The 24,045-nt window shown below is 37.3% G+C and overlaps 1 protein-coding gene across 1 annotated transcript in view; it reads left to right on the top strand.

Moving 5' to 3' along the window:
- GABRA2 (gamma-aminobutyric acid type A receptor subunit alpha2) overlaps positions 1–24,045 on the top strand; it is a 163,109-nt gene that overhangs the window by 91,109 nt on the left and 47,955 nt on the right. Inside the window, exons 6-8 of the mRNA XM_069593055.1 lie at positions 3,743–3,825; positions 8,330–8,473; positions 9,490–9,642. Of these exons, the coding sequence (XP_069449156.1) occupies positions 3,743–3,825; positions 8,330–8,473; positions 9,490–9,642 (380 nt within the window). The remainder of the gene's footprint in view (positions 1–3,742; positions 3,826–8,329; positions 8,474–9,489; positions 9,643–24,045) is intronic.

Genomic DNA, 24,045 nt, shown 5'->3' with positions numbered 1-24,045 from the left:
TTAGCAAATTTCACTTACTATTTTGAACCTCCTTAGGAAAGAAAAAATTCTTTTATAACTTCAGCAATCCCTTGTAACTCCAAGTTCAGATGATACAATCTTAAAAATTCTCTAAAGAAATATATAGTTGTTGACTCTAGCAACTATTCCATTTTAACTCTTCTCACAAATTAATCTTTTAAAATGTTATATAACAAGGAAAACGATTACAAATCTAGTAAAATGATGTATAATCTAAAATGTAAAATTTGATAAAGACTTTGTATAAATAAATAACATTTGTCAGCATTATATATAGACAGATGTGTATTCCAGGCACTTGATGTGTTATTATTTCATGTGAAATGTTAAGTGGTAAATTTCAGTTGTGAAAGTTATTTAAAAAGGGACAATATGCAGTCCTGATCTTTAAAGAAAAAAACTTTTTTTTAGTTTTCATTACTAAATGACCATTGTCTAAAATGGAAGCTAGCTATTCATTCTGCTTCTCTTGTTGAATCTTATAATACAGGTATCATATCCTGCTTGGTTTTACACATTAATCAGTCCTGTGAATTAAGAAAATACTTGGAAATTTGGGATTTTGGAAAAAGTTGCATAGAATTCTACTTAAATACTCTCTTAAAAGTATATGCTGTGCTGTGCTCAGTCATGTCTGACGTTTTGTAACGCCATGGACTATAGCACCACGGGCCCCCCTGCCCCAAGGTTCTTCTGTCCACAAAATTTTCCAGGCAAGAATACCAGAATGGGTTACCATTTCCTACTCCAGGGGATCTTCCCAACCTAGAACTGAACTCAATTCGCATCTCCTGCATTTCCTGCATTTACAGGCAGATTCTTTACCACTAAGCCACCTGGGAAGCTCTTAGAAATACATACATTAAAATTAAATTGTTGGTCACATTTGTTTTGGTCATCATAAGAGATTCACCTGTAATTTCCAATTAGTACCTATTTTATCTACTTTACCTTTGTGCAAAATGGAAAAAATCGATAATTTTCTTTGTAATAAATTTGCTATGGTTACTCTTTAATGTGATCTTGAAGATACAAAATATATTTCTTTTAACATTTATAATTCAACAATTATGGACTTCTGTCCATAATTTGATTACCAGTCTAGTCTCAAAAATATATTTCTAAGATATATATATATATATATTTATGTATATATATGTATATAAATGCAAAGAAATAGAGGAAAACAACAGAATGGGAAAGACTAGAGATCCCTTCAAGAAAATTAGAGATACCAAGGGAACATTTCATGCAAAGATGGGCTCGATAAAGGACAAAAATGGTATGGACCTAACAGAAGCAGAAGATATTAAGAAGAGGTGGCAAGAATACGCTGAAGAACTGTACAAAAAAGATCTTCACAACCAAGATAATCACGACGGTGTGATCACTCCCACCTAGAGTCAGACATCCTGGAACGTGAAGTCAAGTGGGCCTTAGAAAGCATCACGACGAACAAAGCTAGTGGACGTGATGGAATTCCAATTGAGCTATTTCAAATCCTGAAAGATGATGCTGTGAAAGTGCTGCACTCAATATGCCATCAAATTTGGAAAACTCAGCAGCGGCCACAGGACTTGAAAAGGTCAGTTTTCACTCCAGTCCCAAAGAAATGCAATGCCAAAGAATGCTCAAACTACCGCACAATTGCACTCATCTCACACACTAGTAAAGTAATGCTCATAATTCTCCAAGCCGGGCTTCAGCAATACATGAACCGTGAACTTCCAGATGTTCAAGCTGGTTTTAGAAAAGGCAGAGCAACCAGAGATCAATCACCAACATGATCAAATTGCTAGATCATGGAAAAAGCAAGAGAGTTCCAGAAAAACATCTATTTCTGCTTTATTGACTATGCCAAAGCCTTTGACTATGTGGCTCACAATAAACCGTGGAAAATTCTGAAAGAGATGGGAATACCACGCCACCTGACCTGTCTCTTGAGAAACCTATATGCAGGTCAAGAAGCAACAGAATTGGACATGGAACAACAGATTGGTTCCAAATAGGAAAAGGAGTATATCAAGGTTGTATATTGTCACCCTGCTTATTTAACTTATATGCAGAGTACATCATGAAAAACACTGGGTTGGAAGAAGCACAAGCTGGAATCAAGATTGCCGGGAGAGATATCAATAACCACAGATATGCAGATGATACCACCCTTATGGCAGAAAGTGAAGAGGAACTAAAAAGCCTCTTAATAAAAGTGAATGAAGAGAGTGAAAAAGTTGGCTTAAAGCTCAACATTCAGAAAATGAAGATCATGGCATCCGGTCCCATCACTTCATGGGAAATAGATGGGGAAACAGTAGAAACAGTGTCAGACTTTATTTTTTTGGGCTTCACCATCACTGCAGATGGTGACTGCAGCCATGAAATTAAAAGACGCTTACTCCTTGGAAGGAAAGTTAGGACCAACCCAGAGAGCAGAGACATTACTTTGCCAACAAAGGTCCATCTAGTCACGGCTATGGTTTTTCCAGTGGTCATGTACGGATGTAGAGTTGGACTGTGAAGAAAGCTGAGTGCCGAAGAATTGATGGTTTTGAACTGTGGTGTTGGAGCAGACTCTTGAGAGTCCCTTGGACTGCAAGGAGATCCAACCAGTCCATTCTAAAAGGAGATCAGTCCTGGGTGTTCTTTGGAAGGAGTGATGCTAAAGCTGAAACTCCAGTACTTTGGCCCCCTCATGTGAAGAGTTGACTCACTGGAAAAGACTCTGATACTGGGAGGGGTTGGAGGCAGGAGAAGAAGGGGACGACAGGGGATGAGATGGCTGGATGGCATCACTGACTTGATGGACGTGAGTCTGAGTGAACTCCGGGAGTTGGTGATGGATAGGGAGGCCTGGCGTGCTGCAATGCATGGTGTCACAAAGAGTTGGACACAGCTGAGCGACTGAACTGAACTGATGTATGTATTTACAGATATAAATAAAGACAGATGCATATATATATCCTAGAAATATCTTGTTGAGACTAGCATATATATGTATCTATGGGCGTCCTGGGTGGCCTAGATGGCAAGGAATCTACCTGCAATGCAGGGGATCTGGAGTCGATCTCTGGGTTGGGAAAGTCCCCTATAGGAGGAAATGGTAACCCACTCCAGTATACTTGTCTGGAGAATTCCACAGACAGAGGAGCCTGGTTGATTACAGTCCATGGGGTTGCAAAGCATAGGACATGACTGAGCAACTAACACTTTCACTTTCATATGTATCTATATATAGTATATAATGTTCATTTACAATTTATTAATTTTAAAGGGTACTTCCCCAAGGCATTAGTTCAGTTCTTGTATCAGTTTCGCTATATGGTTATTGATGGAACCTTGTGAGAAAATAGCTTTCTTTTTATGATAGAGATTTTTTTCATTAAGATTTCAGATGTTAATATTGAAGTTAATGGGAAAATAACCTTCAAAAACATGTACATAACTTTTTCTTAACTAACCACAGAGTATGAAATGCTTAAGTAAAGTGTATTTTTAATTAGGTTTTGTTACTTGCGCTCAGATTTTATTGATGCTAATATCTTCTGAACGATTGTCTAAATGTGAAAGAACAAAAGCATATTTAAATTTGAATTAGCCTAATCGGATGCCATGATGAAGGTCCTACCTCATCATTCATCATTAATTCTATTGACAACAATAAGGAGTGATTTATCTTGACTTGCCAATTTACTTAAACAAAGAGTGGAATTTTGACTTTTAGGCTTACAGTTCAAGCTGAATGTCCAATGCACTTGGAGGATTTTCCAATGGATGCCCACTCATGTCCTCTGAAATTTGGCAGCTGTAAGTATGGGGATGGAGGTACATGTTTTGGGTCAATAAAATCAAAGATGGTCAGTATCACAATTTAATTGTGTACTTCCTTCTCATATGATGGGATGCTTAATGCTTTTCTAACAAGATGTAGAAACAAAACATATACTGACTCCCCTCAAGTAATCAATGGCTAGCCCTCCTGTATTCTCAAATATCATTATATCTTAATTATCATGTTTAATTGAAAAACCCTATATTTTTATACATATGGAAAAGTGGGAGCTACTTGAAGTTTTGGACTATTATCGTTTACCTCCTTTTTCAAGTGCAAATACATTAAAAATGCAACATAAAGTGGGTTATTTTTTCAACTGAGAGTAAAAATGTTAAGGATAGATTCTGTTGTTTAGTGATCAGCCTGACACAAATGGCAGCAGAGAATAAGTGAAAAAAAAAGAAAAATGAAGCTGGATCTCTATAATTATCTTTTTACTTTCTAGTAATAGAGGGATTTTTTTTCTAAAATACATTTGAAAGAGTCAATGGAGCAAGATTGCGCCATGTGGGCACTTTCTGTGTACAAAAAGTATTTCAGAAAAGGCACTGTGCATTTGGCTGTTGTTAGGTCACTGAGGTTGTATCTTGTATGTCAACCAGAAGCATTAGCTCTACCAGAATAATTGAAAAGAGGGAAGGTCAAATCATCTCCCTAGCCCCACAGGGCATTCAGGGCAGGTTCAGGATAAATTCATGGACACGGCTAAGCAGCTTCTCTCTTTTGTGAGGGTGTTCTATAGCCTGATCTTTTCAGAAACCATGCTCTTTCTAGCACCCCGTCTTTGTCCATTCTGAGCAGCTTCTGACTTTTCACACTCTTGAACAGAAATGCAGTTCTCTCAGCTGATTAAAAATATGTATGACTAAATAATGTACCTTCTGCTCACAGACTGTATCAAATGAAGAATAAGGAAGAATGATGGCCAATACAAATGCAAAACCCTCTGATTATTTTGATGATCATAGTTTTATGGAATGATAAGTTCAATTGTATTTGTTCTGTTCTATATTACAAAAGGTGTCAGTTCCCAATTTTCTTTGAGAATCTCCTCTTTGTATAATTACAAAGCCTTCATTTCCTGTCATGTAAACTATTACTTCAATACTAGCACTTCTTCGAAAATTATTTAAGATAGTCAATCATGTTATTCCAAGTAAACATTAAGCTAGGGAACTACATTAGATGCAGCAAAATAAAGCTCATTTGCATTGCATAAATTGTATTAACTAGATAATTGAAAAGTCTTGATACCAAAGAAAGTATTTATTGAAGATGCAGTAATGATCTAAGAAGGAAAGGCATTTTGCAGTGGACAAGTTAGTGCCATTAAGATACTAAACATAAGTGATGTCTCAATCCTGAATATGAAATAGATACACCTGAAAATATTTTAAATGAAAATTTAACATGTCTTAATAGTGCATCTTCAGACAAATGTAGTATTGTGTGCTTGCGAATATGGTTTTCTGTATCTAGAAGTGTTGCACATAGAGCTTATTGTTAGGCATTTTTTTTTGAATTGCACTTAGTTTTCTCTATATTTATTTTCTGACACATAGAGTTTTTAAAAAGTTGCATGTTATTTTATTTATCCTTGCCAATAGTACATACTTGGGACATAGATAGTTAATTGTATAGACAGCAGTATGGAATATGGACCAACAGGCCAACCCAAAACTTAAAATGTTGGCAAGACAAATTTTGGCAGAAGGGGCCATGGCCTTTTCTTCTAATCCTTTACTTCTCACTTGTTTAAAAGAATTTCCTTGACTCCCACAAGTGATGGAATTCCTGGAGTTTTATCATTATCCTCAAATAAAAGAAGCATCTTTTCTACTAAATTACAATTTTGAATTCAATTTTGTTTTGCTTTTTGCTACTGCTTCACATCTTTATACAATTCCTTACTATTTAATTTGATCTAAAACTTCCTGAATGGAAATCTAAAAGTACTCTGGGCATCATCCTAAAATAAATTTTAATTTTGGGGAAAAAATTAATAATTAAAATGATTTTGGTATTGTTTTGGTTATCAAATATTAAGGATTTGTTAGTATGCCTTTACTCCTTATTTCAGATTAGGATTCAAAATGGGTTATTGATTTAAATTAAGTAAAATTATGTAATGGAACCTAATCTAGACATGCAATTTATAAAGAAATTTGTCTTTTTCTCCTTTTATACGTCACTGAAAAATCACAACAGTCTCTGAGTTTATATGTGTGTTTGTGGACCAGAAAATGCCTCAAATCTGCATTGCATAACTTTCTGTTCTCTCTTTTCTTGCCAGACCCCAAATCTAAAAAACATATTCCTACCTAACAAATGAAATAATTTCTTTTTATAAAAGATATGGGAAGGATCAGTCATTTTAACATATTCTTGAGCTTCCATCCAGATTTCCATCTTTCATAATAGTAAATAACAAAATTAAAATGTTATATGTTTCCTGATTAATCTAGCAAGAATGAAGCAAGAGCATTTTCCTTATGACAGTGCAAAAAGTATAGCTATGAGTAAGAAGGAGTCCCTCCCATCAGTCTCTTATTAGTTTCTCAAAAATTTCTCCATTTTGCAGAGTTTTATTTTCTTTTATTTATGTTTAAAGGTAAACATCAAAATTCAAAAGTGGAATTATTATAATTGCTTAAAATAAAACCTTATATGTATTAAGATCTACAACTGCTGAGTACTCTGAGGTCTTCTGATATAAAGTGGAACATGTGATGTCTTTTCAGTTTATTAAATTATGTATCATTTGAAATTTTATTGAAGAGAAGGTCATTATATGTACTCAAAACAAGCCACTTGATAATCTGAGAATGCATTGCTGGTTATACACATTACTAAGATTACTTAATTATATATAACAACAAAATCATCAATGACTAATTGAAATTAATTAATAGAAATTTAGATTTTAGAGTAACTGAATTCATTCATATGCAAACTATAGGAAGATATTTGCTATTAAATATATGTATATACAAACATAATGATATGATATATATATAAATAATACAAATACACATATTTTTAGAATGCTATTTCACAAAAATATTTTGCATAATGTGATTTACTTGTGGATGTAGGTGTGTACATGTCTTTCACTGATATTAACCTTTACTAGTGACATTCAGAAAAGCAGACACATTGTAGTATGTCATTGAAAGATCAAGCAGTGAATAAGAGACAACAATAACTTTATTGTAACTAATGCTTAAGTGGGAATGGACTTGTGGTCACAGACTTTCATTCCAGGTAAGTACCAGAACCACCCCAGAACAATGGTATTAACCTAGAAAATGTATAGGTGGCAGGTAAATGAGCTTTCCAGTGTCCTGAAGACCTAGAGGCAGACAGCTGGAGACAGCTGGTTCTTTCTCTCCTTCAGTTGAAAATGTGACTATGATGCTGAGTTTTGCTCAGGGACCAGAAGTAACTAATATTTCTAAATATTCCCATGAGCACAAGTGCATAGAAGTTCTTCGGAAGGTCAGTAGGACAGCCAGAATTGTCTGCTTATTCAACTGTGGAGAAACTCTGCCTGTTCCCCCTCAGGACATATAGGCGCAAGGGAAATGCCAGAGCCAGAGAAGTGCTGAGACAAGATGCGCTGCTTGCTCTCCAGCTTTACAGTCATCTCACTTCAGCTAAGTCCTGTATCTTTGGCCAAATAAATCAGAAAGTTACATCTGGTCTGTACGTGATCTGTCTCCTCCTGCCAATATACAGCTTAATTAGGATGCTATGCAAGTATAGTCCCAGTGAGGTCTGTGTGCAATAATTAATTTTAAAATGAGTATGTTTTAAAGTGTTTTCAATTTATGAAACTATAGCATTCTGAGTCATTTTACATATTCAGCAAAATTCTCATTCGTCTAATGAAATGTGTTGTATCATGATAGCTAAGTGATTTAATTCTTAACTAGGTGAAGGTTTTGAAGAAAAGTCTACAAAACTAACTACAAAGATAATACTTTAAATACAATATATATCACTAATATTCTCACATGGAAATAAGTTACCGTTATGTCCAGAGAACAATGTCATTTTGGAATACAGTTATTATTTCATGAGCAGTGGCTGTTTCTAAATTAACTAGTTAAATGGGCCTTGGGTATTTGTAACCTGTTTACTGCAATGCCTTCATCTGTTACTTTGGGAATATGGAAGACATTTTAACCATCTCAGAGCCCAGTGATTTTTGCAGATTCTAAAGAGATATTTGATCTTTGTTGCTCAAAGTGGTTGCAGTGAAAATATCCTTACGGTCATGGTTGCCTCTCTTGATCTGCTTCACACCCTTCTTATTGAAATTTCAAAGACACTTTTTACCCTAAAAGTATGATCTTTAAACATCAGTTTTATAGTAAACAATAATTCTATGAAATATACAACCTTTGATGTTATTATTATTGATGATTCTTACTAAAATGCTTAAAAAGATTTTTTTTCCCTAATTTCCTACAGATGCGTATACAACCTCAGAGGTTACTTACATTTGGACATACAATGCGTCTGATTCTGTACAAGTTGCTCCTGATGGCTCTAGGTTAAATCAATATGATCTGCTGGGCCAATCAATTGGGAAGGAGACAATTAAGTCTAGTACAGGTCAGTAAAAAATGTGTCTAAAGAAAAGCCAATTCCTAAGAAAGTTAATGGGTTAAAGCCATTGGAAATGTATCAGTTTGCTTAAAACCTTTTTTCTCTTGAGGTCTAAGAACTAGTAGCATAGATAGTGCTTGGGAGCTTTTTAGAAATTGAGACTTTCAGGCCTGACTCCTACTAAGTCAGGATCTTCTTTATAACAAGATTTTAAGGCGATTCCAAGATGTGCATTAAAGTTTTAAAAAAAAACACTGATCTAACTTGTCTTTTGAGACGAGCCAATTTTACCTTATCAGTGTTACAATTTCCCTCATATTCTAATTCTTTTCCCCCTATCCTACATGAGTTATGACTATTCAATGCTTGATTATAAATAATTACTACTAGCCTCTGTGGGAAAGCTGAAACCCTCCCTAAGAAAACACAGCTGTATGAACTCATGATCTCACATCTGGCAGATGTAAACCCAGAGAGCAGAATGGAAGGTAGCTATGAGGATCAGACAGAACTGACCCCAGTATATTAGAGAAGACATTAAGACTGGTAAATTCAGAATTGGTGATAGGATTAAAATCTGGGCAAAAAGATCAATCTTAGAGATGTGGCCAGAGATCAATACCACAAAGAGCCTAAGTAGGGCTAGACTGGAAAACAATTAAAGCAAAGGCTTGAGGGTGGTACCAAAAAGGATGAGGAGCTGAGCAACTAAGATAATGTATGTTCAGAGAGCACTTATGAATCCTCTATCCTTTGGTCAGTAAGCATGACCTAGAGAGAAAAATAAAAAACCATACTGTATACAAGCCATGCAAATTCCTTGATCATATAAAAATTTTCTTTTAAATACTATTGCTATGCTAAATGGCATTTTAATGTTATATATTTTCCATGCCATATATGGGATGAATTCTTTGCATTTTTAAATCAGGGACTTTTTTTTTCTCTAATCCCTTCCATTTCCAAAATGTTCAAACTATTGACTACTACAGTTTCTTAAGCTTCTTAAATTTTTCTTCTAGGTGAATATACCGTAATGACAGCTCATTTCCACTTGAAAAGAAAAATTGGATATTTTGTGATTCAGACATATCTGCCTTGCATCATGACTGTCATTCTCTCCCAAGTGTCATTCTGGCTTAACAGAGAATCTGTGCCTGCAAGAACAGTGTTTGGTGAGTGACTAACTACATACTGTGCTGTACAGCACATTTTGTTTCATGGCATACTTTCAAAAGCATTCTGTCTCTTGATCCTCACCCCAGTAGTTTGTCATGTACAGAGAAGGGAGTATTTGGCTTTGCCTTGTAGATGAGGAAACTGAGGCTCAGGAAAGTAAAATACAGAGTCAGTGTCCCATTCTTGACAAGGATATAAACAGTTCTCAAATCTGAAGTATACTATCTTCTTTCTGTTAAATCATTTTGCTTATCAATACTTCATTTCATATTAGTATAAGAAGAATATTTTTAGAGGTTTTAATATAAAGTTCAACAGTACCATATTTCTAAGCTTTTATATTTACTTTATTTGTTGGTTTTTTTTGGTGGTGGGGGGGGATTAGTTTTTAGATAAACAAAGATGACCTTAGTACCTTAAATGAGAGAGAATAAGGGAGGAAGGGGAGAAGAAAGAGAAAGAGATCCCTCATTCCCTATCACTAGTATGTTTAATAACAAAATTAAGTTTCTTGATTTAAAACATGCAGGGAAATTTGGTTACTGCTTTTTAGACATATGAATTAAGATGAGAACATTTTGTAACAAAGTAGGCCACTTTGTGTATTTGGTCCACTCATTCATTTAGGAAGGCTTTACTGAGAATCTGCTGTGGTGGAGAGCACCAGAATAAGCAGGAAAGTTAATGCCAACACAAGATGAAAGCATTATAAAAGAGACACATGCAAGCCATTAAAAATATACAGCAGCGTGGAAGTTCCCTAAGAGGGCTGATTAAGTAGCTGAGTTAACATTCAAACTAAGTCTTGAAGGATAAGTAGGAGATTCCCAGATGAATAAGATGGGACAAAAATCCTAGTCAAAAAAGGATGAAGTATGCAGTAATATAGCAGGATGAAAGGACATAGTGTATTCAGTGACAGTGAGCTGTTTCAGCGTCAGTGGATATGCATACAGATAGAAATGTAGTTTGAGGCCTAGATGAGACATCCTTGTAGGCCATGTTAATATAATGTAACTATGTCTTATAGACTATAGTGTTTTGAGACCCTGGACATGTGTAAAGCTCTTAGAACAATGCCTGGCATTTAATACATGCTATGTAACTATTAGCTGTTCTTATTATCAGTGGTGAAAAATCAATTTTAGTCTCAATATTAGAAATGAATAATTTAAAAATAATTTCATTTATAATGGTGCCCAAAATAATAAAATATCTAGAAACAAATGTGACCAAGTAGGTAAAAACTTGTCCACTAAGAACTATAAAACTTTGCTGAAATATACTAAAGTAGACCTAACTAAATGGAAAGATATCTCATTTTTTTTTTCTTTTTGGAAGATAGTACCATTAAGATAGGAATTATCCCCAAAGCAATCTATAGATTCAATACCTGTAAGAAATCCAGTGGCTTTTTGGGGCAGAAATGTCAATCCTCAAATTCATGTGAAATCGCAAATGGCTCCAAATAGCCAAAACAGTATCAATAAAGAAAAAAGTTGCTGAACTCATACTACCCAGCTTCAAAGCCTAGTAGAAAGCTACATTAATCAAAACACTGTGGTAGTGTCATAAGGATGGACATGTAGACCAATGGAATAAAACTGAGTCCAGAAACAAACAACTATGACTAATGAATTTTCAGTAGGGGTACCAAGACCCTTCTGTGGGGAAATAGTATTCTTTTTACCAAATGGTGCTGGGACAGCTGGATGACCACCAGGTGCAAAGGAATGAAGATGGAGTCCCACTTCACTCCTTGACACAACAATTAAACAGGTATAAAACGTTCATGTAAAACTGAGAATTGTAAAACTATTAGAAGACAATACAGGGTCTATTAGAAGAAAATGCCAGATAAGTCTTTATGAATTTGGATCTTAACAGTGGATTCTTAGATTTGACATCAAAATCATGGGTAACAGAGAAAAACAGATAAAGTGAATTTCACTAAGATGAAAACTTTTATATCTCAAACATCATCAAAAATATGAAAAGACAACTTACATTTGGGAGAAAAAAATTGCATTTCATACATCTGATAAGGGTTTAATATCCTGAATAAATAAGGAATTCTTACAACTCAAAAACAAAATGACCAAAACCATGATTTTAGAAAATGGACAAGAAACTCAAATGGACTTTTTTCTAAACAAAATGTACAAATGGCAAACAAACACAAGTAATAATGTACATCATTGTATTTTAAGGAAATGCAAATAAAAGCAACAATAAAATACATATTATACATACTGCTGCTGCTGCTGCTGCTGTCACTTCAGTCGTGTCCGACTCTGTGTGACCCCATGGACGGCAGCCCACCACGCTCCCTTGTCCCTGGGATTCTCCAGGCAAGAACACTGGAGTGGGTTGCCATTTCCTTCTCCCATGCATGAAAGTGAAAAGTGAAAGTGATGTTGCTCAGTCGTATCCGACTCTTCGCGACCCCATGGACCGCAGCCTACCAGGCTCCTCCACCCATGGGATTTTCCAGGCAAGAGTACTGGCATAGCCATAATAATGAATAAACCAAAAGAAAAAAGGGACTTAAGTACTGATGAGAAAGAAGAGAAACAGAAACTCTCATAAATTGCAAGGGGAGTATAAAAAGGTATAGCTTCTGTGGACAGTTGTTTGGAGGTTCCTCAAAAAGTTGAACATAGAATTAACATATGATCCAACAATTTCACCTCTAGGTATTACCTAAGATTAATGAAAGCGTGTTTATACAAAAACTTGTACACAGATGTTTATAGCAACATTATTCCTAATAATCAAAAGATAGAAACAATCCAAATATCCTTTGTAGATGAATGGATAACCAAAATATAGTATATACTTACAGTAGAATATCAGTCACCTATCAGTCAGTCAGTCAGTCAGTTCAGTTGCTTAGTTGTGTCTCTTTGCGACCCCATGCACTGCAGCACACCAGGCCTCCCTGTCTGGCACCAACTCTTGGAGTTTACTCAAACTCATGTCCATTGAGTTGGTGATACCATCTAACCACCTCATCTTCCGTCATCCCCTTCTCCACCTGCCTTCAATCTTTCCCAGCATCAGCGTCTTTTCAAATGAGTCAGTTCTTCGCATCAGATGACCAAAGTATTGGAGTTTCAGCTTGAACATCGGTCCTTCCATAGAAGATTCAGGACTGGTTTCCTTTAGGACGGACTGGTTGGAATTTTTTGCTCTCCAGGGGAATCTCAAGAGTCTTCTCCAACACCACAGTCCAAAAGCATCAATTCTTTGGCACTCAGCTTTCTTTATACTCTAACTCTCACATCCATATATGACCACTGGAAAAACCAAAGCCTTGACTAGACAGACTTTGTTGACAAACTAATGTCTCTGCTTTTTAATATGCTATCTACGTTGGTCATAACTTTTCTTCTAAGGAACAAGCGCCTATTAATTTCATGGCTGCAGTCACGATCTGCAGTGATTTTGGAGCCCCCCAAAATAAAGTCTGTCACTGTTCCTGCTGTTTCCCCATCTATTTGCCACGAAGTGATGGGACCAGATGCCATATTTTAGTTTTCTGAATATTGAGTTTTAAGCCAACTTTTTCACTCTCCTCTTTCACTTTCATCAAGAGGCTCTTTAGTTCTTCTTCACTTTCTGCCATAAATGTGGTGTCATCTGCATATCTGAGGTTACTGATATTTCTCCTGGCAATCATGATTCCAGCTTGTGCTTCATTCAGCCCAGCATTTCTCATGATGTACTCTGTATATAAGTAAAATAAACAAGATGACAATATACAGCCTTGACATATTCCTTTTCCTATTTGGAAACAGTCTATTGTTCCATGTCCAGTTCTAACTATTGCTTCCTGACATGCATACAGATTTCTTAAGAGGAAAGTCAGTTCAGTTCAGTTCAGTCACTTGATCGCGTCCAACTCCTTGTAACCCCATGAATTGCAGCACTCCAGGCCTCCCCGTCCATCACCAACTGCCAGAGTTCACTCAAACTCAGGTCCATCGAGTCGGTGATGCCATCCAGCCATCTCATCCTCGGTCGTCCCCTTTTCCTCCTGCCACCAATTCCTCCCAGCATCAGAGTCTTTTCCAGTGAGTCAGATCTTCACATGAGGTGGCCAAAGTACTGAGTTTCAGCTTTAGCATCATTCCTTCCAAAGAACACCCAGGGCTGATCTCCTTTGGAATGTACTTGTTGGATCTCGTTGCAGTCCAGGGGACTCTCAAGAGTCTTCTCCAACACCGCAGTTCAAAACCATCAATTCTTTGGCACTCAGCTTTCTTCACAGTCCAACTCTAACATCCATATGTGACCACTGGAAAAAACATAGCCTTGACTAGATGGACCTTTGTTGGCAAAGCAATGTCTCTGCTTTTGACTATACTATCTAGGTTGGTCATAACTTTTCTTCCAAGGAGTAAGCGTCTTTTAATTTCATGGCTGCAGTCACCATCTGCAGTGATTTTGGAGCCACGATAAATAAAGTCTGACACTGTTTCCACTGTTTCCCCAATTATTTGCCATGAAGTGATCATGGCATCCGGTCCCATCACTTCATGGCTTTTTAGTTCCTCTTCACTTTCTGCCATAAGGGTGGTGCCATCTGCATATCTGATGTTATTGATATTTCTCCTGGCAATTGTGATTCCAGATTGTGCTTCTTCCAGCCCAGCATTTTTCATGATGTAATCTGCATATAGGTTAAATAAGCAGGGTGACAGTATACAGCCTTGACATACTCCTTTTCCTATTTGGGAAAAATCCATTGTTCCATGTCCAATTCTAACTGTTGTTTCCTGACCTGCATATAGGTTTCTCAAGAGGCAGGTCAGGTGGTGTGGTATTCCCATCTCTTTCAGAATTTTCCACAGTTTATTGTGTTCCACACAATCAAAGGCTTTGGCATAGTCAATAAAGCAGAAATAGATGTTTTTCTGGAACTCTCTTGCTTTTTCCATGATCCAGCAGATGTTGGCAATTTGATCTCTGGTTCCTCTGCCTTTTCTAAAACCGGCTTGAACATCAGGAAGTTCCTGGTTCACATGTTGCTGAAGCCTGGCTTGAAGAATTTTGAGCGTTACTTTACTAGCATGTGAGATGAGTGCAATTGTGTGGTAGTTTGAACATTCTTTGGTATTGCCTTTCTTTGGGACTGGAATGAAAACTGACCTTTTCAAGTCCTGTGGCCACTGCTGAGTTTTCCAAATTTGCTGGCATATTGAGTGCAGCACTTTCACAGCATCAACTTTCAGGATTTGAAATAGCTCAACTGAAATTCCATCACCTCCACTAGCTTTGTTCATAGTGATGCTTTCTAAAGCCCACTTTACTTCACATTCCAGGATGTCTGGCTCTAGGTGAGTGATCACACCATCGTGATTATCTTGGTCGTGAAGATCTTTTTTTGTGAAGAGGAAAGTCAAGTGGGCTGGTATTCCTATCTTTTGAAGAATTTTCCACAGTTTGTTGTGGTCCGCACAGTAAAAGGCTCTGGCATAGTCAATAAAGCAGAAATAGATTTTTTTTTTTTTCTGGAACTCTCTTGCTTTTTTGATGATCCAGCAGATGTTGGCAATTTGATCTCTGGTTCCTCTACCTTTTGTAAAACCAGCTTGAACATCTGGAAGTTCATGGTTCACATATTGTTTAAGTCTGGCTTGGAGAAGTTTAAGCATTACTTTACTAGCATGTGAGATGAGTGCAGTTGTCGGGTAGTTTGAGCATTCCTTGGCATGGCCTTTTTTTGGGATTGTAACAAAAACTTACATTTTCCAGTCCTGTGGCCACTGCTGAGTTTTCCAAATTTGCTGGCATATTGAGTGCAGCACTTTCACAGCATCATCTTTCAGGATTTGAAATAGCTCCACTGGAATTCCATCACCTCCACTAGCTTTGTTTGTAATGATGCTTCCCAAGGCCCTCTTGACTTCCCATTCCAGGATGTCTGTCTCTAGGTGAGTGATCATACCATCATGATTATCTGGATCATGAGGATCTTTTTTATACAATTCTGTTTGTTCTTGGCACCACTTAATATCTAATGCTTCTGTTAGGTCCATACCATTTCTGTCCTTTATTGTGCCCATCTTTGTATGAAATGTTTCCCTGGTATCTCTAATTTTCTTGAAGAGATCTCTAATCTTTCCCATTCTGTTTTTTTTTTTTCCTATATTTCTTTGTACTGATCACTGAGGAAGGCTTTTTTTATCTCTTCTTGCTATTCTTTGGAACTGTGCATTCAAATGGTATATCTTTCCTTTTCTCCTTTGCTTTTTGCTTGTCTTCTTTTTACAGCTATTTGTAAGGCCACCTCAGATGGACATTTTGCATTTTTGCATTTCTATTTTTGGAAGATGGTCTTGATCCCTCTCTACTTTACAATGTCATTAACTTCCATCCATAGTTCATCAGGCACTCTGTCTATCAGATCTAGTCCCTTAAATCTATTTCTCATTTCCACTGTATAATTGTAAGGCATTTGATTTAGGTCATATCTGAATGGTTTAGTGGTTTTCCCTATTTTCTTCAATTTAAGTCTGAATTTGTCTATAAGGGTTTCATGATCTGAGCCACGGTCAGCTCCAGGTCTTATTTTTGCTGACTGTATCCAGCTTCTCCATCTTTGGCTGCAAAGAATATAATCAATCTGATATTGGTGTTGGCCATCTGGTGATGTTCATGTGTAGAGTGTTCTCTTCTGTTGTTGGAAGAGGGTGTTTGCTCTGACCAGTGCGTTGTCTTGGTAAAACTCTATGTCTTTGCCCTGCTTCATTCTGTACAGCAAGGCCAAATTTGCCTATTATTCCAGGTGTTTCTTGACTTCATATTTTTGCATTTCAGTCCCCTATAATGAAAAGGACATCTTTTTTGGTGTTAGTTCTAGAAGGTCTTGTATGTCTCCATAGATCCCTTCAACTTCAGTTTCTTCAGCATTTAGAAAGGATTAAATATTGATAAGACGCTACAGCATGAATGAATCCCAAAAACATTATGTTAATTGAAAGAGAGTGGATGAAAAGTGTCACATATTTTTTTCTTCCTTTCATATGAATTATCCAACATAGGCAAACCCAAGAAGCAGTTTTGTAGTTGCCAGCAGGTGGATACAGGGTAAAATGGGTTGTATTACATAGTAAGAACTGGGTGTCCCAGGGTGCTAGAACTGTTTTGAAACTAGATAGAGGTGGTAGTTGCAGAACACTGTGAATGAGTAAATACCTCTGAATTGTACACTTTAAAATGGTTAATTGTATATTATGTGACTTTCATTTCCATAAAACATTCTTTAAGTCATGGCTTGGAAAAGAAGCAGCACTGAATGAGCACCTCAAGAATTTCTGAGGATTTAGACATCTTAGATACCTATTTCAAAATTTGCCAGTTATTGAAACAAGGACATAAAAATGGATGTGGCCAAAAATATGAGAAAATTTCAATTTGAATGGCTTGAAAAGCAATATTACATGATTTCAGAGCACAAATAATGGCCAAAATACATTTTTAGAAAAATTACATAATAATTAAAAACAGAAAGGAAATGATTAGGATAGAACTGATTTTCCAGGAAGATCTAAATTTATATGTAAATATACAGCATATTAAATGAAATTAAATAATGAAATATTCATTTAATAAAGATTGTAAGGAAAATAAAATACTGCATTGTGGTAAATAAAGACAGATTTCATAGCATAAATCACATAGATGCATTCAGTAAAAACATGCAAATAGAAGACTACCTAAGTATAGAAAAGAGATGAATAGGTGAATAAATATTTAATTTTTAATCAACAGAATGTGTTAGGATCAAGGCTGTTAGGTTCAACTGTAACAAATATGCAAAATTTTCAAAAGATTGGTTATAAAAATAACATATAAAGTTAAAAATCCAGGCTATATTTGAATTCTTAAATTTTATATGAATGGTTAACAATAGACATTTTCATGTAAATGTAAACTGTTAGATGTTAAAAGCATTCTTAGTATTATCTCTATGAGTTACTCTGTGTAAAGCTTGTGATAAATATAATTCCATGTGGGTATACATGTATGTGTGTGTGTGTGTGTGTGTGTGTGTGTGAGTCACTCAGTTGTGTCCAACTCTTTGCAACCCCATGGACTCCTGCCTGCCAGGTTCTTCTGTCCATGGAATTCTCCAGGCAAGAATACTGGAGTGGGTTGCCATTCTCTTCTCTAGGATGTCTTCCCAGGGGTTGAATCTGGGGCTCTTGCATTGCGGGCAGATTCTTTTCTGTAAAGCCTACAGGGAAGTACTACATGTATATGTGTGTACAAGTAAACAATAAAAGTCCTGTGTTCTGTCCAGAATGATACTTGAAGCCTGTCAGCCTCCTATTCTCATTCCATCCTTCACTTCACCCTTCATCTTTCTGCCTCCTTTTGAGTCTTAATATCATCTGATGATGATGCCCAGCAGTTACCTAAGCAAGTATCTGTCCTCCCCAAATGTCTCTGTCTAAGTCCACAGCCAGGTCCACAGCCAGGTCTACAAGGTCTGCAAGCTGATGATGATCATCTGCTCTCCTCCTGCCTCCGGAGCTTTTTTTTTTTTTTTTTTTTTTGATGGATAAAGTTTAAAAACAAACAAAAAATCCCCACTGTTACACAGTTGAGAAATTAATATGCCCTTGGAGATACAAATTTCTCAACTTTTGAGGTCTGGCTTCATGCCATGAATAAAAAAAAAATAGCAAACAAGACAGCAGGTAGAGGAGTTGAGATTAAAATGTGCATAATTCTGATATTAGAATCGTTGCTCCATTGTATTGGTATTGCATTTATTTTGTGGTTGTAGAGGCAGCTTGATATTTTTCAAAGCTATTTCTTCAAAGGCTCTGCCCACATATCTTGCAACAATAGGTGATAAAAGCCTCCTTTAGCCTTCTCTGAGTGCTCTTGCCCAATTCATTCAATACCAACACTTACCGACTACTTATTTATCACATGGTTCTAGATGCTTGGGGTATTCTTGAACAAAACACAAACAAAACTCCCTTCATGATGAGACAGTTGCCCTCTGTTGCCACTGGTATGAGAAAGCACTTGGGAAACTTTCAATCTTAAACCTCAGGTTTAATGCTTTCAAGGCTCTGGTGACTAAGCAGTATATCTGCAAGTACAAAACTCATTTTGTATTTGTGTAAACATATAGCTTATTTCGTGAAATTGTGGCTTCTTGTCTTTTCAGTTTCTTAACATCTGTCAAGACTTCCTATAAATAAGAATAATCATGAGTTTACAATTATTATTTGTATATTAGAAGCCAAATCATTTTTCACATTTCTGAGTAAGTTTATCTATGAATATATGACTATACTGTGGCTCAGCTGGTAAGGAATCCACCTGAAATGCAGGAGACCTGGATGAGATTCTTGGCTTGGGAAGATCCCCTGGAAAAGGGAGTGGCTACCCACTCCAGGCTTCAGCAATATGTGAACCATGAACTTCCAGATGTTCAAGCTGGTTTTAGAAAAGGCACAGCAACCAGAGATCAAATTGCCAGCATCTGCTGGATCATGGAAAAAGCAAGAGAGTTCCAGAAAAACATCTATTTCTGCTTTATTGACTATGCCAAAGCCTTTGACTGTGTGGATCACAATAAACTGTGGAAATACCAGAGTACCTGACCTGCCTCTTGAGAAAGCTATATGCAGGTCAGGAAGCAACAGAACAGACATGGAACAACAGACTGGTTCCAAATAGGAAAAGGAGTACATCAAGGCTGTATATTGTCACCCTACTTATTTAACTTTTATGCAGAATACATAATGAGAAACACTGGGCTGGAAGAAGCACAAGCTGGAATCAAGATTACCGGGAGAAATATCAATAACCTCAGATATGCAGATGACACCACCCTTATGGCAGAAAGTGAAGAGGAACTCAAAAGCCTCCTGATAAAAGTGAAAGAGGAGAGTGGAAAAGTTGGCTTAAAGCTCAACATTCAGAAAGATCATGGCATCTGGTCTCATCATCACTTCATGGCAAATAGATGGGGAAACAGTGGAAACAGTGTCAGACTATTTTTGGGGGCTCCAAAATCACTGCAGATGGTGATTGCAGCCATGAAATTAAAAGACGCTTACTCCTTGGAAGAAAAGTTATGACTAACCTAGATAGCATATTGAAAAGCACAAATATTACTTTGCCAATAAAGGTCCATCTAGTCAAGGCTATGTTTTTTCCAGTGGTCATGTATCGATGTGAGAGTTGGACTGTGAAGAAAGCTGAGCGCCGAAGAATTGATGCTTTTGAACTGTGGTGTTGGAGTAGACTCTTGAGAGTTCCTTGGACTGTAAGGACATCCAACCAGTCCATCCTAAAGAGATCAGTTCTGGGTGTTCATTGGAAGGGCTGATCCTGAAACTCCAATATTTTGGCCACATTATACGAAGAGCTGACTCATTAGAAAAGACCTTGATGCTAGGAGGGATTGGGGGCAGGAGGAGAAGGTGACGACAGAGGATCAGATGGCTGGATGGCATTACCAACTCGATGGACATGAGTTTGGGTAAACTTTGGGAGTTGGTAATGGACAGGAAGGCCTGGCGTGCTGCGATTCATGGGGTCGCAAAGAGTCGGATGCAACTAGGCGACTGAACTGACTGACTGACCCACTCCAGTATTCTGGCCTGGATAATTCCATGGTCTGTAAAATCCATGGGGTTGCAAAGAAATCAGACACAACTGAGCTACTTTCACTTTCTTTTTTCTTTCATAGGCGTATATAAATGACTTTATATGTAAGAAATATGTCCTGGTATTTTCACCTTAATATTGCATTCAGTATGGAATAGAGAGTTTTTTATCCATCTAGAACCAAATAACAAATATATGTTAGGGTATATGTTTGGTAAACGTGTACAGGGAGTTCAAATGCTAAAACTTCAGAGTTTTCACTGATGAAAGTGAAAGAGGAGAGTGAAAAAGTTGGCTTAAAGCTCAACATTCAGAAAACGAAGATCATGGCATCCAGTCCCATCACTTCATGGGAAATAGATGGGAAAAGAGTGGAAACAGTGTCAGACTTTATTTTTTGGGGCTCCAAAATCACTGCAGATAGTGACTGCAGCCATGAAATTAAAAGACGCTTACTCCTTGGAAGAAAAGTTATGACCAACCTAGATAGTATATTCAAAAGCAGAGACATTACTTTGCCAACTAAGGTCCGTCTAATCAAGGCTATGGTTTTTCCTGTGGTCATGTATGGATGTGCGTGTTGGATTGTGAAGAAGGCAGAGTGGCGAAGAATTGATGCCTTTGAACTGTGGTGTTGGAGAAGACTCTTGAGAGTCCCTTGGACTGCAAGGAGATCCAACCAGTCCATTCTGAAGGAGATCAGCCCTGGGATTTCTTTGGAGGGAATGATGCTAAAGCTGAAACTCCAGTACTTTGGCCACCTCATGCGAAGAGTTGACTCATAGGAAAAGACTCTGATGCTGGGAGGGGTTGGAGGCAGGAGGAGAAGGGGACGACAGAGGATGAGATGGCTGGATGGCATCACGGACTCGATGGACGTGAGTCTGAGTGAACTCCGGGAGTTGGTGATGGACAGGGAGGCCTGGCGTGCTGCGATTCATGGGGTCGCAAAGAGTTGGACATGACGGAGTCACTGAACTGAACTATCTTCCTCTCTTATATGAATTTTGGAATAATTAAACCTCCAAAAGGGATATGGTTGGATTGCTCATGTTTCTACTTAGATCACACATTTCTATGACTCAGTTTGATTTATATATCAGAGAATCCAAAGTATGTCTTATATGAGAAATTTTTTTTCCATGTGAAAGAAATCCTCAAGTAAATGCTACAAGACTGATATGGTTAACACCAGAGGCATCCGGCAGTCAGTTTATTTCTCTTTTTCTTCTTTTATATCCTTAGCATGGAGTTTTGCTTCTTGAGTCAAAAAGGTTGTTGGTGGTGCAGGTGTCACATTCATATCCAGGAAACAGGAAGATGTAAGAAAAAAGGGCAAAAGGCATCTTCTAGCTCTGTGTTTGCAATTAATGAGCTTTCCCAGAAGTCCCTTCAAATAATCTCTATTCATATACTTTTAGTCTAACTTGGTCTCGTAAACAGAGAGTCAGAGAAATTGTCACCCTGAATAAATTAAGTGTTCTAATATGGATTGACTAAATATAAGATAGGCAGCTAGTGGTTTCTACTACAATAGGAAAAAAAAAATATGTTTCCTATGAAGATCATGAAATGATTGAGAGTACATATTTTGGACCAGAGCACAGGCTTATTTCATTTTACTGTGCTTTGCTTTATTGTACTTTGCAGATGTTGCATTGTTTACAATTTTGAAGGTTTATGGCAACCTTGCATGACACAAGTCCCTTGGTGACATCTCTGCAGCAGTGTCTGCTCACTTTGTGTCACATTTGGGTAATTTGTACTGTATTTCAAACTTTATTATTATTGTTGTTATGGTGATCTGTGATCAGTGTTCCTAGATGTTACTATTGTAAAAAGATTACAATTCACTGAGGGCTCAGATGATGCTTAGCACTTTCTAGCAATAGTATTTTTAACCTAAGACATTGCTCTCCTGGTGGCTCAGTGGTAAAGAATCTGCCTACCAATGCAGGAAACTTGGGTTCTATCCCTGGGTTGGGAAGATCCCCTGGAGAAGGAAATGGCAACCGACTTCAATATTCTTGCCTGGAAAATCCCATGGAAAGAGGAGACTGGAGGGCTATAGTCCGTGGGGTCATGAAAGATTTGGACATGAGGAGAGATGGGATTAATAGACCACCTGACCTGCCTCTTGAGAAATCTGTATGCAAATCAGGAAGCAACAGTTAGAACTGGACATGGAACAACAGACTGGTTCCAAATAGGAAATGGAGTACATCAAGGTTGTATATTGTCACCCTGCTTATTTAACTTCTATGCAGAGTACATCATGAGAAACACTGGACTGGAAGAAATACAAGCTGGAATCAAGATTACTGGGAGAAATAGCAATAACCTCAGATATGCAGATGACACCACCTTTATGGCAGAAAGCAAAAAAGAACTAAAAGCCTCATGATGAAAGTGAAAGAGGAGAGTAGAAAAGTTGCCTTAAAGCTCAACATTCAGAAAACGAAGGTCATGGCATCCGGTCGCATTATTTCATGGGAAATAGATGGGGAAACAGTGGAAACAGTGTCAGACTTTATTTTTTGGGGCTCCAAAATCACTGCAGATGGTAACTGCAGCCATGAAATTAAAAGATGCTTACTCCTTGGAAGAAAAGTTATGACCAACCTAGATAGTATATTCAAAAGCAGAGACATTACTTTGCCGACTAAGGTCCATCTAATCAAGGCTATGGTTTTTCCTGTGGTCATGTATGGATGTGCGTGTTGGACTGTGAAGAAGGCAGAGGGCCAAAGAATTGATTCTTTTGAACTGTGGTGTTGGAGAAGACTCTTGAGAGTCCCTTGGACTGCAAGGAGATCCAACCAGTCCATTCTGAAGGAGATCAGCCCTGGTATTTCTTTGGAAGAAATGATGCTAAAGCTGAAACTCCAGTACTTTGGCCACCTCATGCGAAGAGTTGACTCATTGAAAAAGACTGATGCTGGGAGGGATTGAGGGCAGGAGGAGAAGGGGATGACAGAGGATGAGATGGATGGATGGCATCACTGACTCAATGGACATGAGTCTGAGTGAACTCCAGGAGTTGGTGATGGACAGGGAGGCCTGGCATGCTGCAATTCATGGGGTCACAAAGAGTTGGACATGACTGAGCGACTGAACTGAACTGAACTGAGTGATTAAACAAAAACAAATACTATTACTCACTTAAAAGACTATAGTATAGTATAAATATAACTTTTATAGGCACGGCAAAACCAGAAATTCCATGTGACTTGTTTTATTGTGATACACACTTTTTGTGGTGGTCTTGAACTAAACCTGTAATATCTCCAAGGAATGCTTGTATCTTGGTTCAAAATCTGACAGTACTATTACCAAATTAGGAAAGTTATGGAAAGTCTTTTTAACCTCTTTGTACCTTAATTTTGTAGCTCTGTAGAAATAGAATTATAGTATCTACCTCATGAGATAGTTTAGGGAATTAACACACCCACAAATATATTCATAAACACACAGAACACTTAGAACAATTCTGACATACAGTAAATTCTATGAAGTCATTGCTATTATTGTTACTATTTGTTGTGTAATACTTCTCTCCTTCATATCAATAAATATGTAAAGAGTCATCAGCTCTTGCTTTAGCTTAGGCTCAATATCACAAGATGGCATATTTCAGGATTTACGAACTCTATAAATCTTTAGGAAAGACCTATCTGGGCAATAATCCAGCTTCTTTGACATTCATGTCATCAGTGTTTAGTTGTTTGAAGGGAATTTCAGAATTTTTGATATTC

The sequence above is a fragment of the Ovis canadensis genome, chromosome 6 (assembly GCF_042477335.2).
Source record: "Ovis canadensis isolate MfBH-ARS-UI-01 breed Bighorn chromosome 6, ARS-UI_OviCan_v2, whole genome shotgun sequence".
NCBI classification, from domain to species: Eukaryota; Metazoa; Chordata; class Mammalia; order Artiodactyla; family Bovidae; genus Ovis; species Ovis canadensis.
Note: the sequence above shows the minus strand (reverse complement) of the source record. Positions and strands in the feature narration are given on the sequence as shown.